This window comes from Equus quagga, chromosome 1 (assembly GCF_021613505.1).
Source record: "Equus quagga isolate Etosha38 chromosome 1, UCLA_HA_Equagga_1.0, whole genome shotgun sequence".
In the NCBI taxonomy this organism is placed as follows: Eukaryota; Metazoa; Chordata; class Mammalia; order Perissodactyla; family Equidae; genus Equus; species Equus quagga.
The window spans coordinates 68,381,631-68,404,401 of NC_060267.1; the positions used below are offsets into that span (position 1 = coordinate 68,381,631).

General features: G+C 35.9%; 1 protein-coding gene across 1 annotated transcript; it reads right to left on the reverse strand.

The window, feature by feature from the left end:
- Window positions 1-9,553: 9,553 nt before the first annotated feature.
- Window positions 9,554-10,599, reverse strand: LOC124249966 (olfactory receptor 13C4-like). Its single transcript, XM_046681613.1, is given in 2 exon segments — window positions 9,554-10,515; window positions 10,518-10,599. Coding segments are annotated over 2 exon segments (1,044 nt in total).
- Between the last annotated feature and the right edge of the window lie 12,172 nt (window positions 10,600-22,771).

Consider the following 22,771-nt stretch of genomic DNA (forward strand, 5'->3'; position numbering starts at 1 on the left):
GAAGGCGTTAAAAACCACTTTGAATCAGAAATTCAAAAATTAAATAGAAATCGACCAAGTAATATATCAGGAAGGAATGAAAACATAATTTATTGATCTTTGGAAATAATAAGTAAAAGACAAAACCATCATGGAAATGAAGATTAAAATAAAGGTAGCCATGATAAAACAGATTAAAATGAAATTTAATGAGGGAACTGAAGAGAGTCAGGGAAGCAAGCAACAAAATAAAAACAAGATAAAGAAAGAAAACATATCCAAAAGTGGTTGACATGAAACTCAAGCAAGGAAGAACTATTGTTTCTTTTTCAAAAATACCAAATTTGAGTCTCTAAAAAAAGAAACAAAACAATGAATTAGAATTAATATCTAAAACTTAAGTCCAGAAAACCTTTTTGTAAATAAAGAGCTGAAAGTGTTCAGCAGGACTCTGGGAAAATAAGTTCAGCATAATAAACTCTGACAAATGTCTCAGTAAAACTATTGGAGTTTAAAGATAAATACAAAAATCTTTAAAACAAAATGGTTAATATTTTATAAGGGCAAAAGAATTGGTCCAATGCCCTACTTCTGAAAAAGATCATACAGTGAAGTTGCATTTTCAAAACACTCAAGAAAATATGTACCAAGAAATTTATATCTAGTCAAGCTGCCCTTCAAATAGCAATTCAATTAAAAAATATTTTTAAAGGAGAAAGATCCAAGGAATACTTACAATCCCTGTTTAGAGTTGATGAAAGGATAATCTTTATCCTAACAAAAGATGAATGGGAAAATGGGCGAAAGGATAAGTGATGAAGATTTAGTATAATTAATTATAGATCTAAGAGTAAAATATAGGCAGGAACGAGGATGCCAGAATAATATACGAATATCATAGGTTCTGAAAAAGTAAAAATGATAGAACCAGAAAGGCTAAGAGGGAATATCTTCTCTGGCCATAATAAACTAACTAGAACCAGGCTTGCAATCCCACCAGGAACTATTAGAAAAATGGACAAAATCAACGAAATAGAAGTTTTTAGACAGCGAGCAAGCAATGCAAGACTATGATCCCTGGAAGAGGAAACTAGAATTAAAGGAAACATGTTTATGTTTTAGACTCTGGTTCATGGAGGGGAATCTCAAACAGATCACAGTGGTCTCACTGAATTGAGAAGAGTTCAAAGAGCTGGAGCAGCTGATTTATAGGACAGAGCTCTGGAGGTGAAAAATCTAGGCAAAAGAAAAGCTCCAGATGTCATCAGAGAGGTTCCATTAAGTGTGTTGCTGAATACAAAGGCACACACTTAGAATAACGAAACTCCATGAGTCCAGGCAAAGAAGAACAAATGATGGGTTGTAAGTCAATCCATTCTCAAGGCTCAAAAAGGCTTGGGCGACCTTTGAGTTCCAAGCAACCGGAGTGGAAAATCTTTACTGAGTAATGGAGTATTTATTAGAGACTCCTGAATTGTCAGCTAGTAGCAGGCCTAAACTTATTCTAGGACAGGGTTTCTCAACTGCAGCACTATTGACACTTTGGGCTGAATAATTCTTTTTTTGGGGGGGGGGGTATGTCTTGTGCACTGTGGAATCTTTAGCAACATCCCTGGTATCTACCTGTTGAATTTCAGTAGAAGCATACCTCCACACACACCAAGTTATGACAATCAAAACTGTATCCAGACATTGCCTAAAGTCCTCTGAGGGGCAAATCATTCATGGTTCTAAAGTAAATCACAACCACTGATGTAGGGTAAATGCAACTCTGGATCTATCCCCATAAAGCTTAAAACTTGCCTCAAAAGGGTCAAGATAATCTGCAAGTAACTGCCTGCCAGAATAAATACAATACGCTTTAAAGGGAGACCCCCAAATCCAGCACTCAATAACCTAAAGTTCAAAATGACTAGCAGGCAACCCAAAATTACAAAAAACTGCAAAAAGGCAGAATAATATCTTCCATAACCAGGGGAAAAAAGTCATTCCATCAAGAAAAATAGTTTTGGAAATGATACAGAAGATGAAATTACTGAGAAACTGTTATAAATTATCCAGAATTTAGAGAAAAGTAAGAATGCGTTGAACATAAAAGTTACTTAAAAAATAACTTCTGGAAGTGGAATATATAATTTGTAAAATGAAACTTTTACTATATGAGATAAATGGCATATTACAGAGTGCAGATAAAAATATAAAAGAAATTAAAGACACAGCAATAAAACTATTCAAAATGAAGCATAAGGAGAAAAAAGAGAAAAAAATGATGAGTGGAGTTTCAGAGACACATGGGAAATATCCGGCAGTCAAACACGTATACAATTGGTATCTCAGTGGCTCAGAAGAGAGCACAGGAAGACTCAAAAAGTAGGAAAAAGATCATGGCCAAAATTTTTCCTTTAGATAAGACCCTTGTGAGGCTTACCACAACCTCACTCTGGTTTGAGTTACCACTCCAGCTTTAGCCCAGAAACACAAAAGCACTCCACCCATAGACCTTAAGAAAGGCATGTGTCCTGGATCCTCTCTCTCTCTGTCTACACTCTGCCTTGACTTCCCCATGTGGATCCTCAAGGTGCTCTGGATACTTCCTCTAAGACTTGCAAGTAATAAACTCTCTGTTTCTATTTCAATTTCTCTCGTGGTCTGTTGTCAAACCATAGCTCATCATCCATACCCTGTGTCCCACTGATCAAGTGTTTATTTGACAGATTCCAAGCAAAAAGCAATAACAAAGAATTGGGGGTTTAAACATATATAGAAGTAAAACATATGACAAAAGTAATGCCAAAGATGAGAGGGAAAATGAAAGTATACTATGTTAAGTTTCATATGTTATACGTGAAATGGTGAAATAATTACTAGAACATCAAGTGTCATAAATTAGAGAGCAACCAACACAAAATATAAATTGAAAGGCACAGGTAATAAGGCGATAATGAAAATAAAATGGAATTCTACAAAAATGCAAAAATAATCCATAACAATACAAGAAAAGAGTAAAAAAGAAAGAAAGAACATGAGACAAATGAAAAATTTGATTAACTAAATATAAGCATAATTAAATTATAATAAATGATGATTACATTAAATTTAAATGTTCTAAACACAGAAATTAAATGACAGATTGTCTTACTGGAGTAAAAAACTCCCCAAAAGAAACCTACTTTCACGTAGAGATGCAGATAGATTAAGACTATGAAGATGAAACGGATATGCTTATGTATTTCTCTGAAAGTCTTTATTTTACTTTCATTTTGAAAGATACTTTCCCTGGATATTGAATTCTGGTTTATAGATTTTTTTCCTTTCATCAGATATCACTCAGTTGACTTCTGATTTTCCTGAATTCTGACAAGAAGTCTGCATTATTTTCCTATTTTTATTCCTCCGTACTTAACGTGTCTCATTCCCCTCCCCCTTGGCTACTTTACATTTTTTTCGCTACTACTGATTTTCAGCAAAATGATTGCAATTTTTTTTATGTTTTTCTTCACCTTTATCCTGCTTTGTTATACTGAGTTTCTTGGATCTTTGAATTTATAAGATTCCATAAAATTTGGGAAATAGTCATTATTTCTTTGAATATTTTTTCTGTCTTCACCTTTCTTTTCCCTCTGATACTTAAAAATACATATATGTTAGATTGTTGGAAGTTTTCCACAGTTCATAAAATGTCTGCTCACTTGGTATTCAGTTTTTTTGTGGTTCATTTAGGATATTTTCTATTGTTATATCTTCAAGTTCACTGATCATTACTTCTGCAGGTTCTACTTTGATATTAACATCATCCAGTAAAAAGTAAAGGTACTGTATCTTTTATCTCTCCAAATGGTGTTTGGTCTTTTTTCCATTTTCCTCACATTATGTTCTTGTTTTCCTTTAAACGCTTCAGCACATTTGTTTTATTTGTGGCATCTCACTTAAGTTCTTTGTCCTCTAATTTCATCATCTCTGCCATTTCTGAGTCTCTTTCTATTACTGAGTTTTCTCTAGATTATATTAGCTAGCTCCTTGCATAACTTGAAATTTTTTATTGGATGCAAGATATTTTGAAATCTACTTTGCTGAGTGCGGGGTTTGTTTATCTTCCTGTAAAGAACATTGGAATGTTGTGCTTTGTTCTGGCAGGCAGCTAAGTTACTTGCAGATTAGTTTCATCCTTTCTAGACTTTTAAAAATAATTTAAAAGGCAAACCTAAAATGGCCTTTATTATAAAGTTGCTTTAGCTCCACAACTAAGATGTGACTCTTCCGGTTCTATAATGAATATGCCACATCCAAAAACCAAGGTCTTTCTCTGACTGGGAGGAAATCAGGCCAGGTGATCTCGTAATTTATTGGCTTTTACTTACTGGTGATTTTATTTCCTCCGCAATTGCATTTTGCCCTGTAAGTATCTCACTGCTGGAGCTGGAAGGTACAAATATAAAAACGAGAAAGAGTAAAACTTTTAGGGTTGGATTGAATTTGAATGTATCAGTATGAACTAATGGTTTTATATGGCTACAGATATATATAAATAGCTATTAAAATAGGTGTACATGTAAGTATATACATACATGTACTTGATAGCTGTAATTATTGAGAGAGCCTAGAAAGCAATGAGTTTTGGTTTCCAAGTATACTCTCCATTAGAAGAAACCAGGGCTCTTGGAGAAATGACAGTTTCCAAGAAATGTGATTGGAAAGTGCAAGATGAGCTTGAAACATCTTCTTTTGCCAGAAAGTAAGAAAAAGTAAGGAAGTGCTTGAAGAATTGTGGGCGCGTTTTAAAAGAACACAGACGCCAGCTGGAAGGGAAGGCATTGGCAAAATTCAAGCCAAACTGAGCATCAAAATTTATGATAGTAGTAACGGATTGTAACCCACTGAATAAAATAAGTTGGGATTTCAAATGGATTTAAGTAAATTAATGGATAAATACATGAGCTATTAATTTATAAACCTATTCCTCGGAGTAGAATGCCCATGGATAAATGTAGAAGAAATGATAGTGTTATAAAATCACCAGGTGACAACCACAATTGTAAGAATTGATTCAGGTAAGAATCATCAATTGATGCTAAACCTGGTGGTATAAGTTTGTTGAGGTTTAGGAAATTCATGTACTCTCTCAACGTATCTTCTTACAAGGTACTTATCAATGAGAAAGGAGAAAACAGTGAGTCTACAGAGGAAATTTCTGACTCATACCATCTTAACCAGTGATCAATGTTAATATTTCCTATGATGAATCAGATCAATATGATGTGTCTTCTGACATAAGATGCTGAAAAGGACAAAAAATTTTCTATCATATTCTTACCAAAAACGGCATAACCTGAATCTTAGCATGAAGAAACAAAACACAATTTGAAGGAAATTCTAAAAAATAATTTGCCTCTAAATATGTTTATGTCATGAAAAACCAAAATAGGCTAGGCAGCGCTACAGATTAAAGGAGACTAAAGAGACGTCACCACTACCTGCAGCACTTTATTCTAGATTAAATCCTCAACTTGGGGAAAAACATTTCTATAAAGAGCCTGTTTTGGAAGTTGGTGAAACTTGAACAAGTTTATTGCTTAAATCAGCACTCAATAAACCCTTTTTATAAAGATCCAGATAGTAAATATTTTAGGCTTTGCAGGCCACATGGTTTCTGTCATAACTACTCAACTGACATTGTAGCATGAAGGTAGTCATAGACAAGATGTGAATAAATAAACATGCTATGTTCAATTAGGATTTAATTTATGACTATAGAGATGGAGAAGAGAAAATGAGTGTTTACCAGGAGACAAGGTCAAGTGAGGATGCAGATATAAAAGGGTATATATTAGTCAGGTTCTCCAGAGAAACAAAACCAATAGGATGTAGAGAGTGAGAGGGAGAATGAGAAAGAAGAGAGACTGAGCTTTATTTTAAGGAATTGGCTCCTGTGATTGTCAGGGCTTGCAAGTCTGAAACATGCAGGGCAGGCTAGCAGGCTGGAAATTGCAGCAGGAGTCGAAGTTGCAACCTTGAGTTTGAAGGCAGTCTGGAGCAGACTTCTTTCCTTTTCTGAGGACCTCAGTCTTTTCTGTTAAGGCCATCAACTGACTGGGTGAGGTCTACTCACATTAGGGAAGGTAATCTGCTTTTCTCAAAGTCTACTGACTTAAATGTTAATCACATCTAAAAACTGTCTTTGCAGCTTTTAGATTGACGTTTGACCAAACGACAGGATACCATAGCTTATCAAAGTTGACACATAAAATTAAATATCACAGTGTAGCAAACAGAGAGTTTCTTGGTAGTGATGGAACAGGTATATATTTTGATTGTGGTAGTGGTTACAAGAATTTGTACATAGGATAAAATTGCATAGAACTACATACACACAAGAATACATGAAAAAATGGTGAAAACTGAGTAACCTCTGTAGTGTAGTTAATAATATTGATCCAAATGTCATTTTTGTGTTTTTAATGTTGTACTACCATAACATAAGATGTCGTCATTGGGGGAAGCAGGGTACGTGGTACTCTACATACTATTTTTGCAATCTTCTATAAGCCTATAATTATCTCAAAATAAAAAGATTTTAAAAACTTTATGGACACAATTTTAATATTCATGTAATTTACATGTGCCATGAGTTATGTCATCATTTTAATTCTTTCAACAGTTTAAAAATGTAAACATCATTCTTAGCTCGTGGACCACGCAAAAGCACGTGCCAGGCTACAGAGTCATTGTCTGCGGCCCACTAAATTAGATAGTATTATTTCTCTATGTCAATAATGGTATTCTGACTATGGTAACACACTGCATTGTCTCTGGATGATTTTAGGAATGACAGAGTGAAATGCTTAGTGGTAAAGAGACATAATATCTGTAACTTCCTCTCAAACAGTTCTCTCTTTATAAAAATGTATGTACACACACACACGTGTATATATAGAGAGAGAGAAATGATAAAGCAAATGTAGTAAACTTACTACATGAAGATTCTAAGTGAAGGCTTAAAGAAAATTCCTTTTGTGATTCTTGCAACTTTTCCAAAACTCTGAAATTATTAAAAACAAAAATTATTTACATATACACACATATATACATTATTTGCTTAAAAATATGGATAAAGAGGATGAGTTGGTATAGGTAATGATGAACCAATGAGCTGGTAATTATTTACACTGAGTGATTGGTACATGAGGTTTCATTAAATTATTCTTTTTCATTTTATTATTATTTGAAAATTTCCAAAATGAAAGTTTATACATGGACACACACATAGACCAGAGCTGCAAATGTTTGTGGAAACCTTTACAGTGTCATTGACAGCAGATAATATGATTTGGGGGTAATATAAGTTAGGAAGAGAAATAAAATAATCATATCGCCTGACCTGGCCATTTTATTTTCTAGAATTTATCCTGTGAAAGCTAAAGATTTGTATGCACATTAAAAAAAAAAACTTTCATAATAGCAACTACAAGTGAAAATGGTACATTAAAACAAATCAAGAGAAAAATGATTAATTTTATGACTCCAAATTAATTAGACAAATAATAAAATTATTAACACTGGTCACGTGTAGGAGGTAGCAACAGTGATAACTTTTTCTTCTTTATTCTTTTCCACATTTTTTGGAATTTTCTAAAATATTTATTATTTACCACAAAATAACATATTTAACAATCTTTTTGAGATTTCTCAATTTCCTGTGAGGGCAGATTAGTTTTAAAACTGTTAATTCTCTGAGCTTTCATCAACATGAGCAGAACTTGTCTAAATTGAAGCAACATTGCATCAACTTTTTATATACCAATGGAAAGAATAATTTTAATCAATTTTTGTAAGTAAGGTATTCAATCTGGTATAAACTTGCATGTATGATATTAGCACCATTACTAGTGTAGAAGACAAATTAAGTTGCCAAAGAATTGACTAGGACAATAGAAGCAGGAGCTTTTACATACAGACATGTATCTAAAACCTTGATGGCATAAGTCAAAGTTTGAAAAGAACTAAATTTGGGTCCAGTTGAAATGTAGGACTCACCCAATGAGGGTGCACAGAATTTAAAAAGTCTCACACTCAGGGTTTGGTACACTCCTGTCTAAACAGAATCCAAAGCAGCACCCATTGTGATCCAAGCCAGAGGAGAAGGACCAGTAGCTAGAGGCTTGCTGCAGTGACCACACTCCAACCCAGGGGAGACAGTAGATGGGTAGCAAGACTTTAGTGACCAGATCACTTAGGTCAAAATTTGGATTTACCCCCAAGAGTGCAGATTGCAGGAGGTACAGATCTCAAAGAGGAGGTCTGGGATTGTATTATGACTCTAGAACTGATAGGAAAAGGAAAATTTATGTAGGAAAATAAGGCTGAAACCAGCTGTCACAAGGGCTGGTGATGCAGATCAACGATATGCTGTGCTCAGCCATGGCAGAAGAATCTGCAGAAAGGAAAAAAAACAAACAAACCTGTAATAGGTTTACAGAGGAGTTTTAACTGACTGGAGTAAAAGGGGAAGTAGTTTTCTCTTCCCAGTCACTAATTTCAGCCCTCTTTCAGAGCCTGAAAAATATTTCAGGCAAACTAAAAAATTTCTGGTTGTTTTTAGCCCTAAGGTACCCATCGTCCTCCAACCTTCTGCTAGACTAGCTCCTCTGCTTAATCTACAGCCTAGTATAAAAAAGTTCAGCAAGCCTCCACTCATCAAGCCAGACAATCAGTTCCCTTTTGCAAACCTCAAGAGGCTGTTTTGCAGCACCCCCTTACTTGGCTTATTCTTTTACAGGGACAGTAGTGAAAGGCCTCTCACTATTTACTGAGCATTCCTCATGATGTAAAAGTCTCCCTTGATTCAATCTTCCCCTTTCTTGATGTTTTCTTTCTATAGATATGTGGGGAGAAGGGACAAGGAGGAGTGGTGAGTGATATTAATAGTAAGACTTAAGGGAGAGATGGCTAACTCTAATAATTGATGGCTTAAAAAATAAGAGTTGCTAGTTACTGTCTTTTATCTTCAATTTGGAGTCTTCATTTTCTAAATTCTGAGTCAATAGGAGAAGTCAAGCTCAACATCCTTTACAAAGGAAATTACTATGAACTTGGTACTATGCAGGCGCTTTTTTGCAACTTACTGAATCTTTATAATAACACCATGAGTAGTGTTTAATTATTCCCTTTTTGAAAATAAGGAAATGACAGTTTAGAAAGGCTTATTAACTTTCCCAATATTAATTTAACTAGTTTGCAATAGAGCAGCATTTATACTCCTGCCACTCTATTTCCAAAGCTTATGTATGATGTTTTCCACTGTGTTGCCACACAGTACACCAGAAACACTCATTTCAATTCTCTCCCTGCATAAGATTCTAAAGGAATTCATTATCTTTGTGAGCTATCGATCAGAATCTATTAGAATCTAAGTTTATAGCAGACTACTCTTCTCAGTAATTGTAGCTAAGCCATCCTAAGTGAGGGCAAGGTATAAAAATCTCTCTATACAACTTTGCTTTCCCAGAAGGTCTTCAGTGATTGCCAATGATGCCATTTCTATTCTTTACACGCTAAAGACTCACATTTCCCTTTGGTCTTATTGTTTAACAGTTTTCCAACTCAGCAAATATTTCACAGCGGCTTTTACATCCTTATTTCTCAAGCTATAGATTATAGGATTTAGCATAGGGGTTACTACCCCATAAAAGATGGAAATCAGCCCCTCTGTAGCTTGCAAATTGTCTTTCCCAAGGAGGTCTTGAGACTTGGGTTTAGCATACATAAAGAAGATGGTACCAAAAAATATGATCACCACAGTCAGATGTGCTGAGCAGGTGGAAAAGGCCTTGCGTCTCCCTGTGGCTGAGTTCATTCTCAAGATGGTGTAGAGGATGAACATATAGGAGAAAAAAATGACCAACAGTGGAAGAACCAAGAAAGCCATATTTGACACTGCTAGGGTAACAATGTTGAGGGATATGTCAGCACAAGCTAGTTTAAGGACAGCTAATATCTCACATAAGAAATGATTGATAATATTATTCTCACAGAAAGGCAACCGCATGGCAAGAGATGTTTGCACAATTGAGTTGATTCCGCCGGAGAGCCATGACACAGAAGCCATTAGTACATACACCACTTTGCTCATGATAATGGGGTATCTCAGAGGGTTACAGATACCCACAAAGCGATCAAAAGCCATCATGCCAAGGAGGAAACACTCTGTTGACCCCATTGCAAACCCAAAGAACATCTGCACTGCACATCCAGAGAAAGAAATGTTCCTTTTCTTTGAGATTAAGCTCACCAAAGTTGAGGGAACCGAGGAGGATGTATAGCAGATATCCAAGAAAGAGAGGTTGCCCAGGAAAAAGTACATGGGTGTGTGAAGACGGGAATCAAAGATGCTTGCTATGACCAGAACACCGTTGCCAGTTAGAATCAGTAGATACATCACTAGAATTAGAGCAAAGAAAATGATCTCAAGTTTTGGGTAACCAGAGAGTCCTAGAAGAATGAATTCTTTCACGAGTGTCTTGTTTACCATATCCATGTCCCAGCATTCAGGATATCAAAGGAAGAGCTAACATAAAAAATTTTCATCACCATGCAACAAATGTAACAAATGTCTTGAATAAGCATTATTCAAGGGTGAAATAGAGTGTTTTTTTTGAAATTCTGTCATCTGCTTCTGTTATCCTCAAGAATGTTTGTGCATAGAATATAGTGATACTAGGATGTTGAGAGTTTATATGCCCTATGTCTAATGTGTGAAGATTTACCGAGTATCAGAAACAAATTGAGAAGCAACCTTCCCCACTGTTGAAGACACTCTAAGTTGAGTTTTCTAAAAGTCCTAGAATATTTCAGACAACCAACTTGATTTCTTCGTTTAGGCACGTCCTCATGTCCAGTGAGACAGTGGTGGGGAAGGCAAAAGACAACTCAACAAAGACTGGAATTTTGATTCAGTGTTTAACAGAAATGTTCAAAATTTTAAAGAAAGTTTGATTTGCATGCATATTTGTCTGTCTGACATTCTGGATCTCTTTTCAGTTAAATTGCGTGTTTTTATAAAGCAGACGTTTGATCATAGTAAATTGAATCAGGCACACTGTAATTTAACATCTGCTCAAAGATAAAGTTAGTTGTTAATCTCATAGTCACAGCCACTCTTATTATCTTGTTGTTTCCCTTTATCAGGCCAGTGTGTAGATCAGCTCTGCATGTATATGATCTAGAATCTTTGAAGAACAATAGTCTCTGTTTATTTTATTCTGTGGCTTCAGTTATTCTTCATAACTTATTTATTTTGATGAACCTGAAAAAAACAGTAAAATGCTTGAATATACTTGTGTATATGTGTGTGTAGCACTTTATACTTTACAGAAAAACAAATTAATCTTCTTACTATCCCTATTTTTTTTAAATGTGAAAGACAGAATGTGGCCAGTGAAAGGCAGAACTTGAAGCTCAGATCTTTGCCAATGATCTCTAGAGCTCTTTGGGCTATGTCACCTAAAGAGGTTCTACCTTGTTTCCCCACCAACTACTATCCAGCATTTTTGGCCTTAGTGGAATAATGAAGAACCAACTATTTTAGTATTTCAAAATTTTCATCTGTATATAAATTACCCGGAGGTCTTGTTAAAATTCATATTCTCTTTTAGTAGGCCTGGAGGAGGGCCTGTGATTCTGCATTTCTAATAATCTCCCATGGAATGCTGAAGCAGCTGGGATGGGGCCACATTTTGAGTAGCAAGCCTTTAGGCTACCTATAAGGAGTTAGCAGACTATCCAGATGTTTCTGATCCAAATAGAGTTTCTTTTGTTTTATTATATGGACTAGTTTAACAATCTAGAAAATGACCAGGAGCATATTTCTTTTGTGTTTTCCAGCAAACTCCAGGGCCACATCTCACTGTTCGGTACAATTCAGAAACTAACACTATTGAAAGACAAATTTTATAAAAGCAGAATAAACTTTTGCTAGACTTCTATATGAGTAGAATATTACTGATAGCCTAACTTGAGCCCATTTCTGTTCCAAGCCTGGTAAAGAGAGGAAAAGTACAACAAAAATGTCTGTTGTCAAAAATTTCACAGTTCAGTGAGGGAAATAGTAAAACTACACATGGAACAATTTGATATGGAATATAATTACATTGTGAGACCAGAGTGAATATTATACTTATTCCCAGAAGGAGAGGGTCAACGAGAAATAAACAAGTCAAGAGAGAGTTCTAGAAGAATCTCAGACTTAGGCTAGATAGGTGAATTTCTACTTTCTAGGTTCTTAAGCAATTTCCCTATGCAGCATTTTTGGACCCATGTTCAAGAGAATTTTAATATGCCAAAATTGTTCATTTGCAGCAAGATCTGAGTTTAAAAAAATATTTTCAGTCAGTCCTAAGAAGATGCTATCTTATAATATAAATCCACCAGTTTATGCAATGCAAGTACAAAAGATTCACCTAATACTCACTTGAATGGATATAGCATGGGGTTAGCCTAATGAAAAAGAGCTTGAGCCTTAGAATCAAAAGGTCTAGGAATGATGTTCCTTTCTTCTATGTAGTCTCAGTTTTCTCATTTGCAAAGTGGCGATAAAAATACTTGCCTTACTTTTCTCACCTCAGGTTTGTTTTGAGAAAAATTCAGATAGCATATGGAAATTGATTTATGGATTAATGGGCACTATTCAGATAATAACAATGATTATAAATCATAGCTGTTTGGTAATAATAAGAAATTAATAGCTGTATTGTCTCTTGCTGTTCACATTTTAAATTCATATTTAGTAATAGCTTCAATTATCGAATGAAAAGGTACAGTTTCATTGTATTCAAGACTTACCTTCATACTGATAAATTATTTTTGCCTCCTAGAAACACCACTTACTTTCTCCTTATTATTTATGTCAGCATTCTAAATTAAGGTCAGGTTCAGCAAGCTACCCCAGATTCCACAGGTGTGAAAGAGCAAATATTTGTTATGCAACAGTTGTTGTAATTGTCCCCCAATTCCCAAAGCAATCTAAAGTTGGAATGAGAGATCTGTGGAATGGAGAAACTTCTGGTGCATTAGGGACAGTGTTCCACAGACCCAATTAAGATTAGTGTTGAGAACACAGTGTGGTTGAACTAAAGCTCAAAAGTGAAATGACATTCTCCTACTCATGTAACTTTTGGAAATAGAGGTAAACGTTCACCAAACTAACTTTATGAAATGTGAGAGCCTTTTAGTTTAAAATATTTACCAAAGCAAAGTTAATTGAAAGTAAGATCTTAATTCAAGTGATAATTACCAAAATGAAATGGTAGAATTGAAAAATGATCTAGATATATGAATGAAATAAAACAGACATTTGGGGTGAATTAAATGCATTGTCATTTAATTTATCTTTTTTGCTTATTTCATCTTCACTCTTTTAGAAAGGTTAGTTTCATGCAGGATGCCATTGCCAACCTTGTTTGCAATAAAAAGAAACACAGATAAACAATAAAATAAATAAATTTACAAGACAAAAGTCAATTCATATGTTTAAGGCCAAAAAAGTTAAAAAAAGTCCAGAATGGATAGTTCGGGGCATGATTTCAGAAAAGTAGATAGTACATTATTGAATTAAAGTGTTTCAGAAAGTCTATTAAGCTTTATTATAGATAATAGCATTCAAATTCTGACTAACTTTATGATAGATATTACATTTCACTGTAAAATATTTGCATAGTGGAGGGCCAATTGGAGAAGGCAGGCCCATGCCCAAGTAGGAAACTCACCAACTAATCATCTGTAAATAGTCCTGTACCCCTGTGTACTTGGCTACAGCCCTGTTTGGCCTTAATCCTGCCACCAACGCCATCTGCCAAGGGACCTGGCAGGAGTCATGTCACCTCATGCCCAGGCAACAAGCTCACCAACCCCAGTTCCTGCTGTGGACTCTGAAGCAGCTGTGACCCAGCTCCACTTGCTCTTAGCTGATACTCCTGTCTATCTAGGGACCAGGCAGGAGACACACCCTTCTGTGCCCCAAAGCAAGCCCTCTGACCTCTATCTGATTGCAGACTTTGAACCAGTCCTGTAATTCTGTCCAGTACCTTGCAGCTTCAGTCTGGGAACACCATGCTTGCCCAGGAACCTGCCTAGAGACACACTTATCTGAGCCCCTGCAGGTAGACCTGCTGACCTCACTGTGATTATGGATCTTGAAGCAGCCCCACAACCCAGCTCCGGCCCTTCAAAGATACAATCAGAGATTAGTCCTGTTCCACCAGGGACCAAGAGACAAATACTTCTGCTTCTCTGGAGGTAGGCACTTGACCATCTGAATGCAGATCTTGAAAGGGCACCATAAACCAGCTCTGGCTCCTCACAGCCATGGTCTAAGAGTGGTCCTGCCCATGCAAGGACCAGCCCAAGGAACTCTTGGAGCCCTCTCAGGGACACAGAGAGAACTACACACATGTGTGCACCTGATAATAGGCCCACCATCTGCAGACCCTGAAGCAGACCTTTGTCCCAGAACCAGAAATATTGACCAATGTCCTGGAGGCCATCTCATCCACCCAGGGACATGAAAGTGTATGAAATACAAATCCCGTTGCTTAAACATAAATATAAATACAGACTGTCACAATCACTTTTAATACTGGTATATAAATTTTTTAAAAAGCAGTGAGAATAACTTATACCACAGAAATTTATTAATAGAAACACAATATAGAAAGAAGTAAAACCTAACATAAATTAAATAAAGAAGAAAAGTAAAATTTCTGAATTTGATTGTGTTAAGTTAGTCTGAACAGACTAATAATGAGTAAGGATAGGAAAGCAATAATCAAAAACCTCCAAAGTGACATCAGCAACATGGTGGAGTGAGCTATTCCCTTTGTCTCTCCCCCTTTTGAACTACAACTAAATGGACATTCGTTGACCAAGAGAGGAAGACCACACAGCACAACAGGACTCCTGAGAGACATAAGTTTCTATACATCTGAGGGGGGGATTGACTGGCCCTCTGGGAAGTAATGGAGATAGGTGAGCACTCCATGCTCTCTGGTAGCCTTATACACATGCATGAACTCTTTCCAGACTGGTGTGACTACCCAAAAAGGGGGAACATGCATAAAGTGACTGTAGGAAGAGGTGGCAGCAGCCCTTAGCCCACTAGTGATCTCCTTTCTGGTGAGGGGGTAGCTCATCAGGCCCCTGTGGCCCCAAGGAGTGGCCCTAGCTTAGCTAATAAGGAAGCCCTGCCCAACAAGCACAGCAGCCTGTGGGACTACAAGAAGAGATGGCAACAGATCTACATGCTGGGTCAAAAGCACTCTAGACCCAAACAAGCACACACAGTATTGCTGAGACCCAAAAGAGGGAATGTGCCTCAGGGAGACTGTAGGAAGAGCTTGCAGCAGCCCTTAGCCAAATTGTGATTGCTCTCTCTGTGACAGGGACCGCCTCCCCCCATACCCCTGCAGCCTCAAGGAGTGGCCATAGCTTGGCTCCAGAGACAAAGCCCAATTCACCAAGCACAGTCTACACAAGAGCCCAAATGATCCCCAGGCTGGTGCAAATGCCCATAGTACTCCCATAACTTCCAGAAGATGGGATGGGACTGGAAACTCTGCTCCTGCTTCCCTCTTGTGGTAGCAGGTGGAATCTGCAAACTAATACTACCACTAATGCCCCAACAAAAGATTAGTTAATCAAATACAATGAAAAACTGAAGCAATAACTCAGACCAGAAGGAAAATGACAATCCTCCAGAAACAATCCTGAAGGCACAGAAATTTACAACTTAAATGACAGAGAATTCAAAATAGCTATCACAAAGAAATTCAATGATTTACAAGAGAACACAGAAAGATAGTTCGGGGGCCAGCTCCGGGGGCCAAGTGGTTAAGTTTGTGCACTCCACTGTAGTGGCCGAGGGTTCGGATCCTGGGCGTGGACATGGCACTGCTTGTCAGGCCACGTTGATGCGGTGTCCCACATCCCACAACTAGAAGGACCTGCAACTAAGATATACAACTGTGTACAGGGGTTGGGGGTGGGGTGGGGAGATAAAGCAGAAAAAAAAAAAGATTGGCAACAGTTGTTAGCCCAGGTGCCAATCCCTAAAAAAAGAAAGAAAGAAAGAAAGACAGTTTGAGGAGATCAGGAATAAAATGAATCTCTTCACTAAAGAGATTAAAACTATTAAAAAAAATCAAGCAGAAATTCTGGACATGAAAAACACTATTCATGAAATAAAAAATAGTCTAGAATCAGTAAGAAATAGAGATGATGCTATGGAGGAGAGAATTAGTGATTTAGAGGATAAAATATAGAAATTCTATAGGCAAAGGAGGAGACAGAACTAAGATTCTTAAAAAATGAAGGAATTCTTCGAGAAATATCTGACTCAATTAGGAAAAATAACATAAAGATTATAGATTTTCCAGAGGGAGAAGAGAGGGATAAAGGAGCAGAGAGCTTGTTTAAAGAAATAATAGCTGAGAACTTCCAAAACCTGGAGAAAGAATCAGATTAGAACTACATATAGATAATAGAAAGCCTATTTGCTTCAATGCTAAAAGCCCTTCTCCAAGGCATATAATAGTAAAACTGGAAAAAGTCAATGACAAAGAAAATATATTAAGGGCAGCAAGGCAAAAGAAAATAACCTACAAAGGAAATCCTACAAAGCTTTCAGCAGATTTCTTGGCAGAAACCCTACAGGCTAGGAGAAAATGGAACGATATATTCAAAATTCTGAAGGACAAAAATTTTCAGGTAAAAATACTCTATCCAGTGAAACTTTCCTTCAGATAAGATGGAGAAATAAAAGTTTTCCCAGATAAACAAATCTGAGGGAATTAATCACCACAAGACCTCCCTCACAATAATTAAAGATACCCTCACAACAGAAACAAAAAGGCAAAGGTCTACAAAGCTTTGAACAATGAGATAAATAGACAGACATAATCAGAAAACTGCAACTCTCTATTAGAATAGGGAGGCAAAGACTCAATTAGAACTTAAAAGATAAAGACAAAGAAAGCATCAAAAGTAAATATGAATACTTCAACTTAGTCACAAACTCACAACATTAGAAACAGAATAATTTGTTACAGCAATAACTCAGAGGGGGAAGGGAACAGGATGGAACCTTCTTAGGTTAATGGAGATAAGAGGCTATGAGAAAATGGACTATTTCATCTACGATATCTCTTATACAAACCCCATGGTAACCACTAAACGAAAAATCAGAGCAGAGCCACAATTCACAAAAAGAAAGAAAACTGAGAAAACCTCCTCAGAAAACTACCAGAATGAAATGACAGTCAGAAATACAAAGAAAGAAAAACAATGGAAATATAGAAAAACCAGAAAACAAGAGATAAAATGGCAGTATTAAGTCCTAATATATCAATAATCACTCAAAATGTAAGTGGATTGAATTCTCTAATCAAAAGACACAGAGTAGCTGGATAGATTAAAAAACAAGACCCAACAATATGCTGCCTCCAGGGAACACATCTCAGCTCTAAAGACAAATGTAGGCTCAGACTGAAGGGATGAAAGACAATACTCCAAGCTAATGGCAAACAGAAGAAGCATGTGTTGCCATACTTATATCAGACAAAGTAGGCTTCACGTTACAAAAGACAATGAGAAACAAAGAGGGACAGTATATAATGATAAAAGAGACATTCCATCAAGAGACCATAACACTTATCAATATATATGCACCTCACACACGGGCACCTAAGTACATAAAGCAACTATTAACAGAACTAAAGGGAGAAATGAACAGCAACACATTAATAGTAGGGGAGCTCAACACCCCACTTACATCACTGGACAGATCATCTAGATAAAAAATCAACAAGGAAATAGTAGACTTAAATAAAATACTTGATCAGATGGACTTAACAAATGTATAGAGAACATTCGATCCCAAAATAGCAGACACATTCTTCTCAAGTACACATGGATAATTCTCAAAGATAGACCATATGTTCAGAAACAAGGCAAGCCTGAATGCAGTTAATAAGACTGAAATCATCTCAATCACCTTTTGAAACCACAATGCTATGAAACCAGAAATCAACTAAAAGAATAAAGTAGAAAATTCAGAAATATGTGGAGGCTCAACAGTATGCTACTGAACAATCATTGGATCAATGAAGAAATCAAAAAAGAAATTAAAAAATACCTGGAGACAAATGAAAATGAAAATACAGCATACCAACTCTTATGGGATGCAGCAAAAGTGGTCATAACAGGGAAATTCATACCAATACAGGTCCACATCAACAAAGAAGAAAAATCTCAAATAAGTAATCTTAAACTGGACCTAACAGAACTAGAAAAAGAGAAGACATGAAGCCCAAAGTCATTAGGAGAGAAATAATAAAAATTACAGCAGAAATAAATGAAATAGAAACTAAAAAAAGAGTAGAAATGATTAATGAAACTAGTGGCTGGTTCTTTGAGAAGATAAACAAAATTGACAAACTCTTACCCAGACTCAACAAGAAAAAAGCGAGAAAGCTCAAATAAATAAAATCAGAAATGAAAGAGGAGAAATTACAACAGATACTGCAGAAATACAAAGGATTACAAGAGAATACTATGAAAAGTATTCATATGCCCTCAAATTGGATAACCTAGAAGAAATGCATAAATTCTTAGACTCATACAATCTACCAAAACTGAATCAAGAAGAAATAGAGAATCTGAAAAGACCAATCGCAAGTAAAGAAGTTGAAACAGTAATCAGAAACTTTCCAGAAAAGAAGTCCAAGACCAGATGGCTTCTCTGGAGAATACTACCAAACATTCAAAGAAGATTTAACACCTATCCTTCCCAAACTATTAAAAAAAAATGATGAAGACAGAACAATTCTTAACAGATTTTCTGAGGCTAACATCACCCTGATCCCAAAGCCAGACAAAAACAACACAAAGAAGGGAAATTACAGACCAATATCACTGATGAACACAGATGCAAAAATCCTCAACAAAATATTGGCAAACCAAATCAGCAAAACATTAAAAGGATCATACACCATGATCAAGTGGGATTTATTACCGGGATACAGGGATGACTCAACATCTACAAATCAATCAATGTGATACACCACATTAACAAAATGAGGAATAAGAAACACATGATCATCTCAAGAGAAACAGACAAAGGATTTGATAAGATCCAACATCCATTTATGATAAAAACTCTCAATAAAATGGGTATAGAAGGAAAGTATCTCAAAATAATAAAGGCCATATATGACAAACCCACATCCAACATCACTCTTAATGGTGAAGAACTGAAAGCCATCCCTCTGAGAACAGGAAAAAGACAAGTGTGCCCACTCTCATCACTTCTATTCAACACAGTACTGGAGGTTTGGGCCAGAGCAATTAGGGAGGAAAAAGAAATAAAAGCAATCCAAATTTGAAAGGAAGAAGTGAAACTCTTGCTGTTTGCAGATGACATATGATTCTATATATAGAAAACCCTAAAGAATCCATCAGAAAACTATTAGAAATAACCAACAACTCCAGAAAAGTTGCAGGGTACAAAACCAATCTTAAGAAACCACTTCCATTTCTATACATTAATAACGAAGTAGCAGAAAGGGAAATCAAGAACACAATCCCATTTACAATCACAACAAAAAGAATAAAATATCTAGGAATAAACTTAACTCAAGAGGTGAAAGACCTATACACTGAAAAGTATAAGACATTATTGAAAGAAATTGAAGAAGACATAAAGAAATGGAAAGATATTCCATGCTCATGGGTCAGAAGAATAAACATAGCTAAAATGTCCATACTACCTATGGCAATTTACAGATTCAATGCAACCCTAATAAGAATCCCAATGAGATTCTTCATAGAAATAGAACAAAGAATCCTAAAATTTTTATGGAACAACAAAAGATTCCAAATAGCCAAAGCAATTTTGAGAAAAAAGAAGAAAGCTGGAGGCATCACAGTCCCTGACTTCAAAATATGCTACAAAGCTATGGTATTCAAAACAGCATGGTACTGGCACACAAACAGACACACTGATTGATGGAATAGAATTGAAAGCCCAGAAATAAAACCACACATCTGTGGACAGTTAACCTTTGACAAAGCAACCAAGAACATACAATGGAGAAAGGACATTCTCTTCAATAAATGGTGTTGGGAAAACTGCACAGCTACATGCAAAAGAATTAAAGTAGATCATAATCTTGAACCATACACAAAAATTAACTCAAAATGCATTGAAGACTTGAATGTAAGACCTGAAACCATATTTGACATTGATCTTAGCAGCATCTTTTCGACTACAATGTCTATGTCTACTCATGCAAAAGAAACAAAAGAAAAAGTTAACAAATGGGACTACATCAGACTAAAAATCTTCCACAAAGCAAAGAAAGCTAGGAACAAAATGTAAAGATAACCTACCAACTGGGAGAAGATATTTGCAAATCATTTATCTGACAAGGGGTTGATCTCTAAAATATATAAAGAACTCATACAACTCAACAATGAAAAAACAAACAACCCAATCAAAAAATGGGCAGAGGATATGAAGAGACATTTTCCCAAAGAAAATATACTTATGACCAACAGACACATGAAATAATGTTCACATCACTAATTAATAGGGAAATGCACATCAAAACTGCGAGATATCACTTTACACAGGTCAGAATGGTTATAATTACCAGAGGATAAACAACAAATGTTGGAGAGAATGTGAAGAAAAAGGAACCTTCATACACTGTTGTTGGGAATGCAAACTGGTGCAGCCACTATAAAAAACAGTATGGAGATTTCTCAAAAAATTGAAAATAGAAACAACATACAATCCAGCTATCCCGCTACTGGGTATTTATCCAGAGAACTTGAAGTCAATGATCCAAAGAGATTTATGCACCCCTATGCTCACTGCAGCCTTATTCACAGTAGCTAAGACATGGAAGCAACTCAAGTACCCTTGTCCAGTGAATGGATAAAGAAGATATGATATACACATACAATGGAATACTACACAACCATAAAAGAAGACAAAATCATCCCATTTGCAACAACACGGATGGACTTTAAGGGAATGATGTTAAGCGAAATAAGCCAGACAGAGAAAGACAAATACTGCATGTTTTCACTTACACGTGGAAAATAACAAATACATGGATAAAGAGAACAGATTAGTGGTTACCAGAGGGGAAAAGAGTTAGGGATGGGCAAAAGGGGTAAAGGAGCACATATGTGCAGTGATGGAGAAAAATTAGACTACTAGTGGGGAGCACAATGAAGTCCATTAAGAAATTGATAAATAATAATGTACACTCAAAATTACACAATGTTATAAACAATTATGATCTCAATAAAATTCCTGGGGAAAAACAACCCTCCAAACAAAGAAGAGTTCAGGACCAGATGGCTTCAATGGTGAATTTTACCAAATATTTTAAAAAGGATTAATGCCAGTCCTTCTCAAATTCTTCCAAAAAATTTAAGAAAAAGGAACATTTTCAGAGGACAGCATTACCCTGATACCAAAGCCAGATAAGGACACTACAAGAAGCGAAAACTACAGGCTAATATCCCTTCTGAACGTAAATGCAAAAATCCTTAACAAAATACAAGCAAATCAAATTCAACAGCGAATTAAAAGGATCACACACCGTGATCAAGTGGGATTTATGGAGACATCTTTTATCCCTAGGATGCAAGGATGATTCAACATATGCCAATCAATAAACATGAAACACCACATTAACAGAATGAGGATTAAAAACCATATGAGCAACTCAGTAGATGCAGAAAACGCATTTGACAAAATTCAATACCCCTTCATGATAAAAACTCTGAACAAATTAACATAATAAAGGTCATATACTACAAACCCACAGCTAACATTAAACTCAACAGTGAAAAGATAAAAGCTTTTCCTCTAAGATCAGAAACCAGACAAAGGTGCCCACTCTTGCCACTTGTATTCAACATAATACTGGAAGTCCTAGCCAGAGAAATCAGACAAGAAAAAGAAATAAAAGGCATCCAATGGAAAGGAAGAAATTGAATTATTCCTGTTTGCAGAGAAAACCTTAAAGACTCTATCAAAAATCTGTTAAAACTAATAAACTAATTCAGTAAAGTTTCAGGACACCAAGTCAATGTGCAAAAATCAGTTGCATATCTATACACTTAAAGTGAACTATCAGAAAGAGGAATTAAGAAAACAATCTCATTTACAATAACATCAAAAAAAATAAAATACTTAGGAATAAATTTAACCAAGGAGGTGAAAGATCTGTACATTGGAGACTATAAGACACCGATGAATGGAATTGAGGAACATATAAATAAATGGAAAGATATTCCATGTTTATGGATTAGAAGAATTAACGTTGTTAAAATGTCCATAGTACCCAAAGTGATCTACAGATTCAATGCAATCTCTGTAAAACATTCCAATTTTGTTTCACAGCAATAGAAAAGACAATCCAAAATTCATAGGATCCACAAAGGACCCCAAAGAGCCAAAGCAATCTTGAGGAAGAAGAATAAATCTAGAAGTATCACACTTCCTGATTTCAAACTACATTACAAAGTCTTAGTAATCAAAGCAGTACTGTACCAGTACTGTACTGGACTAATAATACGGTCTGAAAATGTAGGGCTTATATGACTGGAAGATAAAAACAGACACATAGACAATAGAGTAGAATAAGTATCCCAGGTATATATATTCAACTAATCTTCGATAAGGTCAATAAGAACATCCAATGGGGAAAGGAGAGTCTCTTCAATAAAT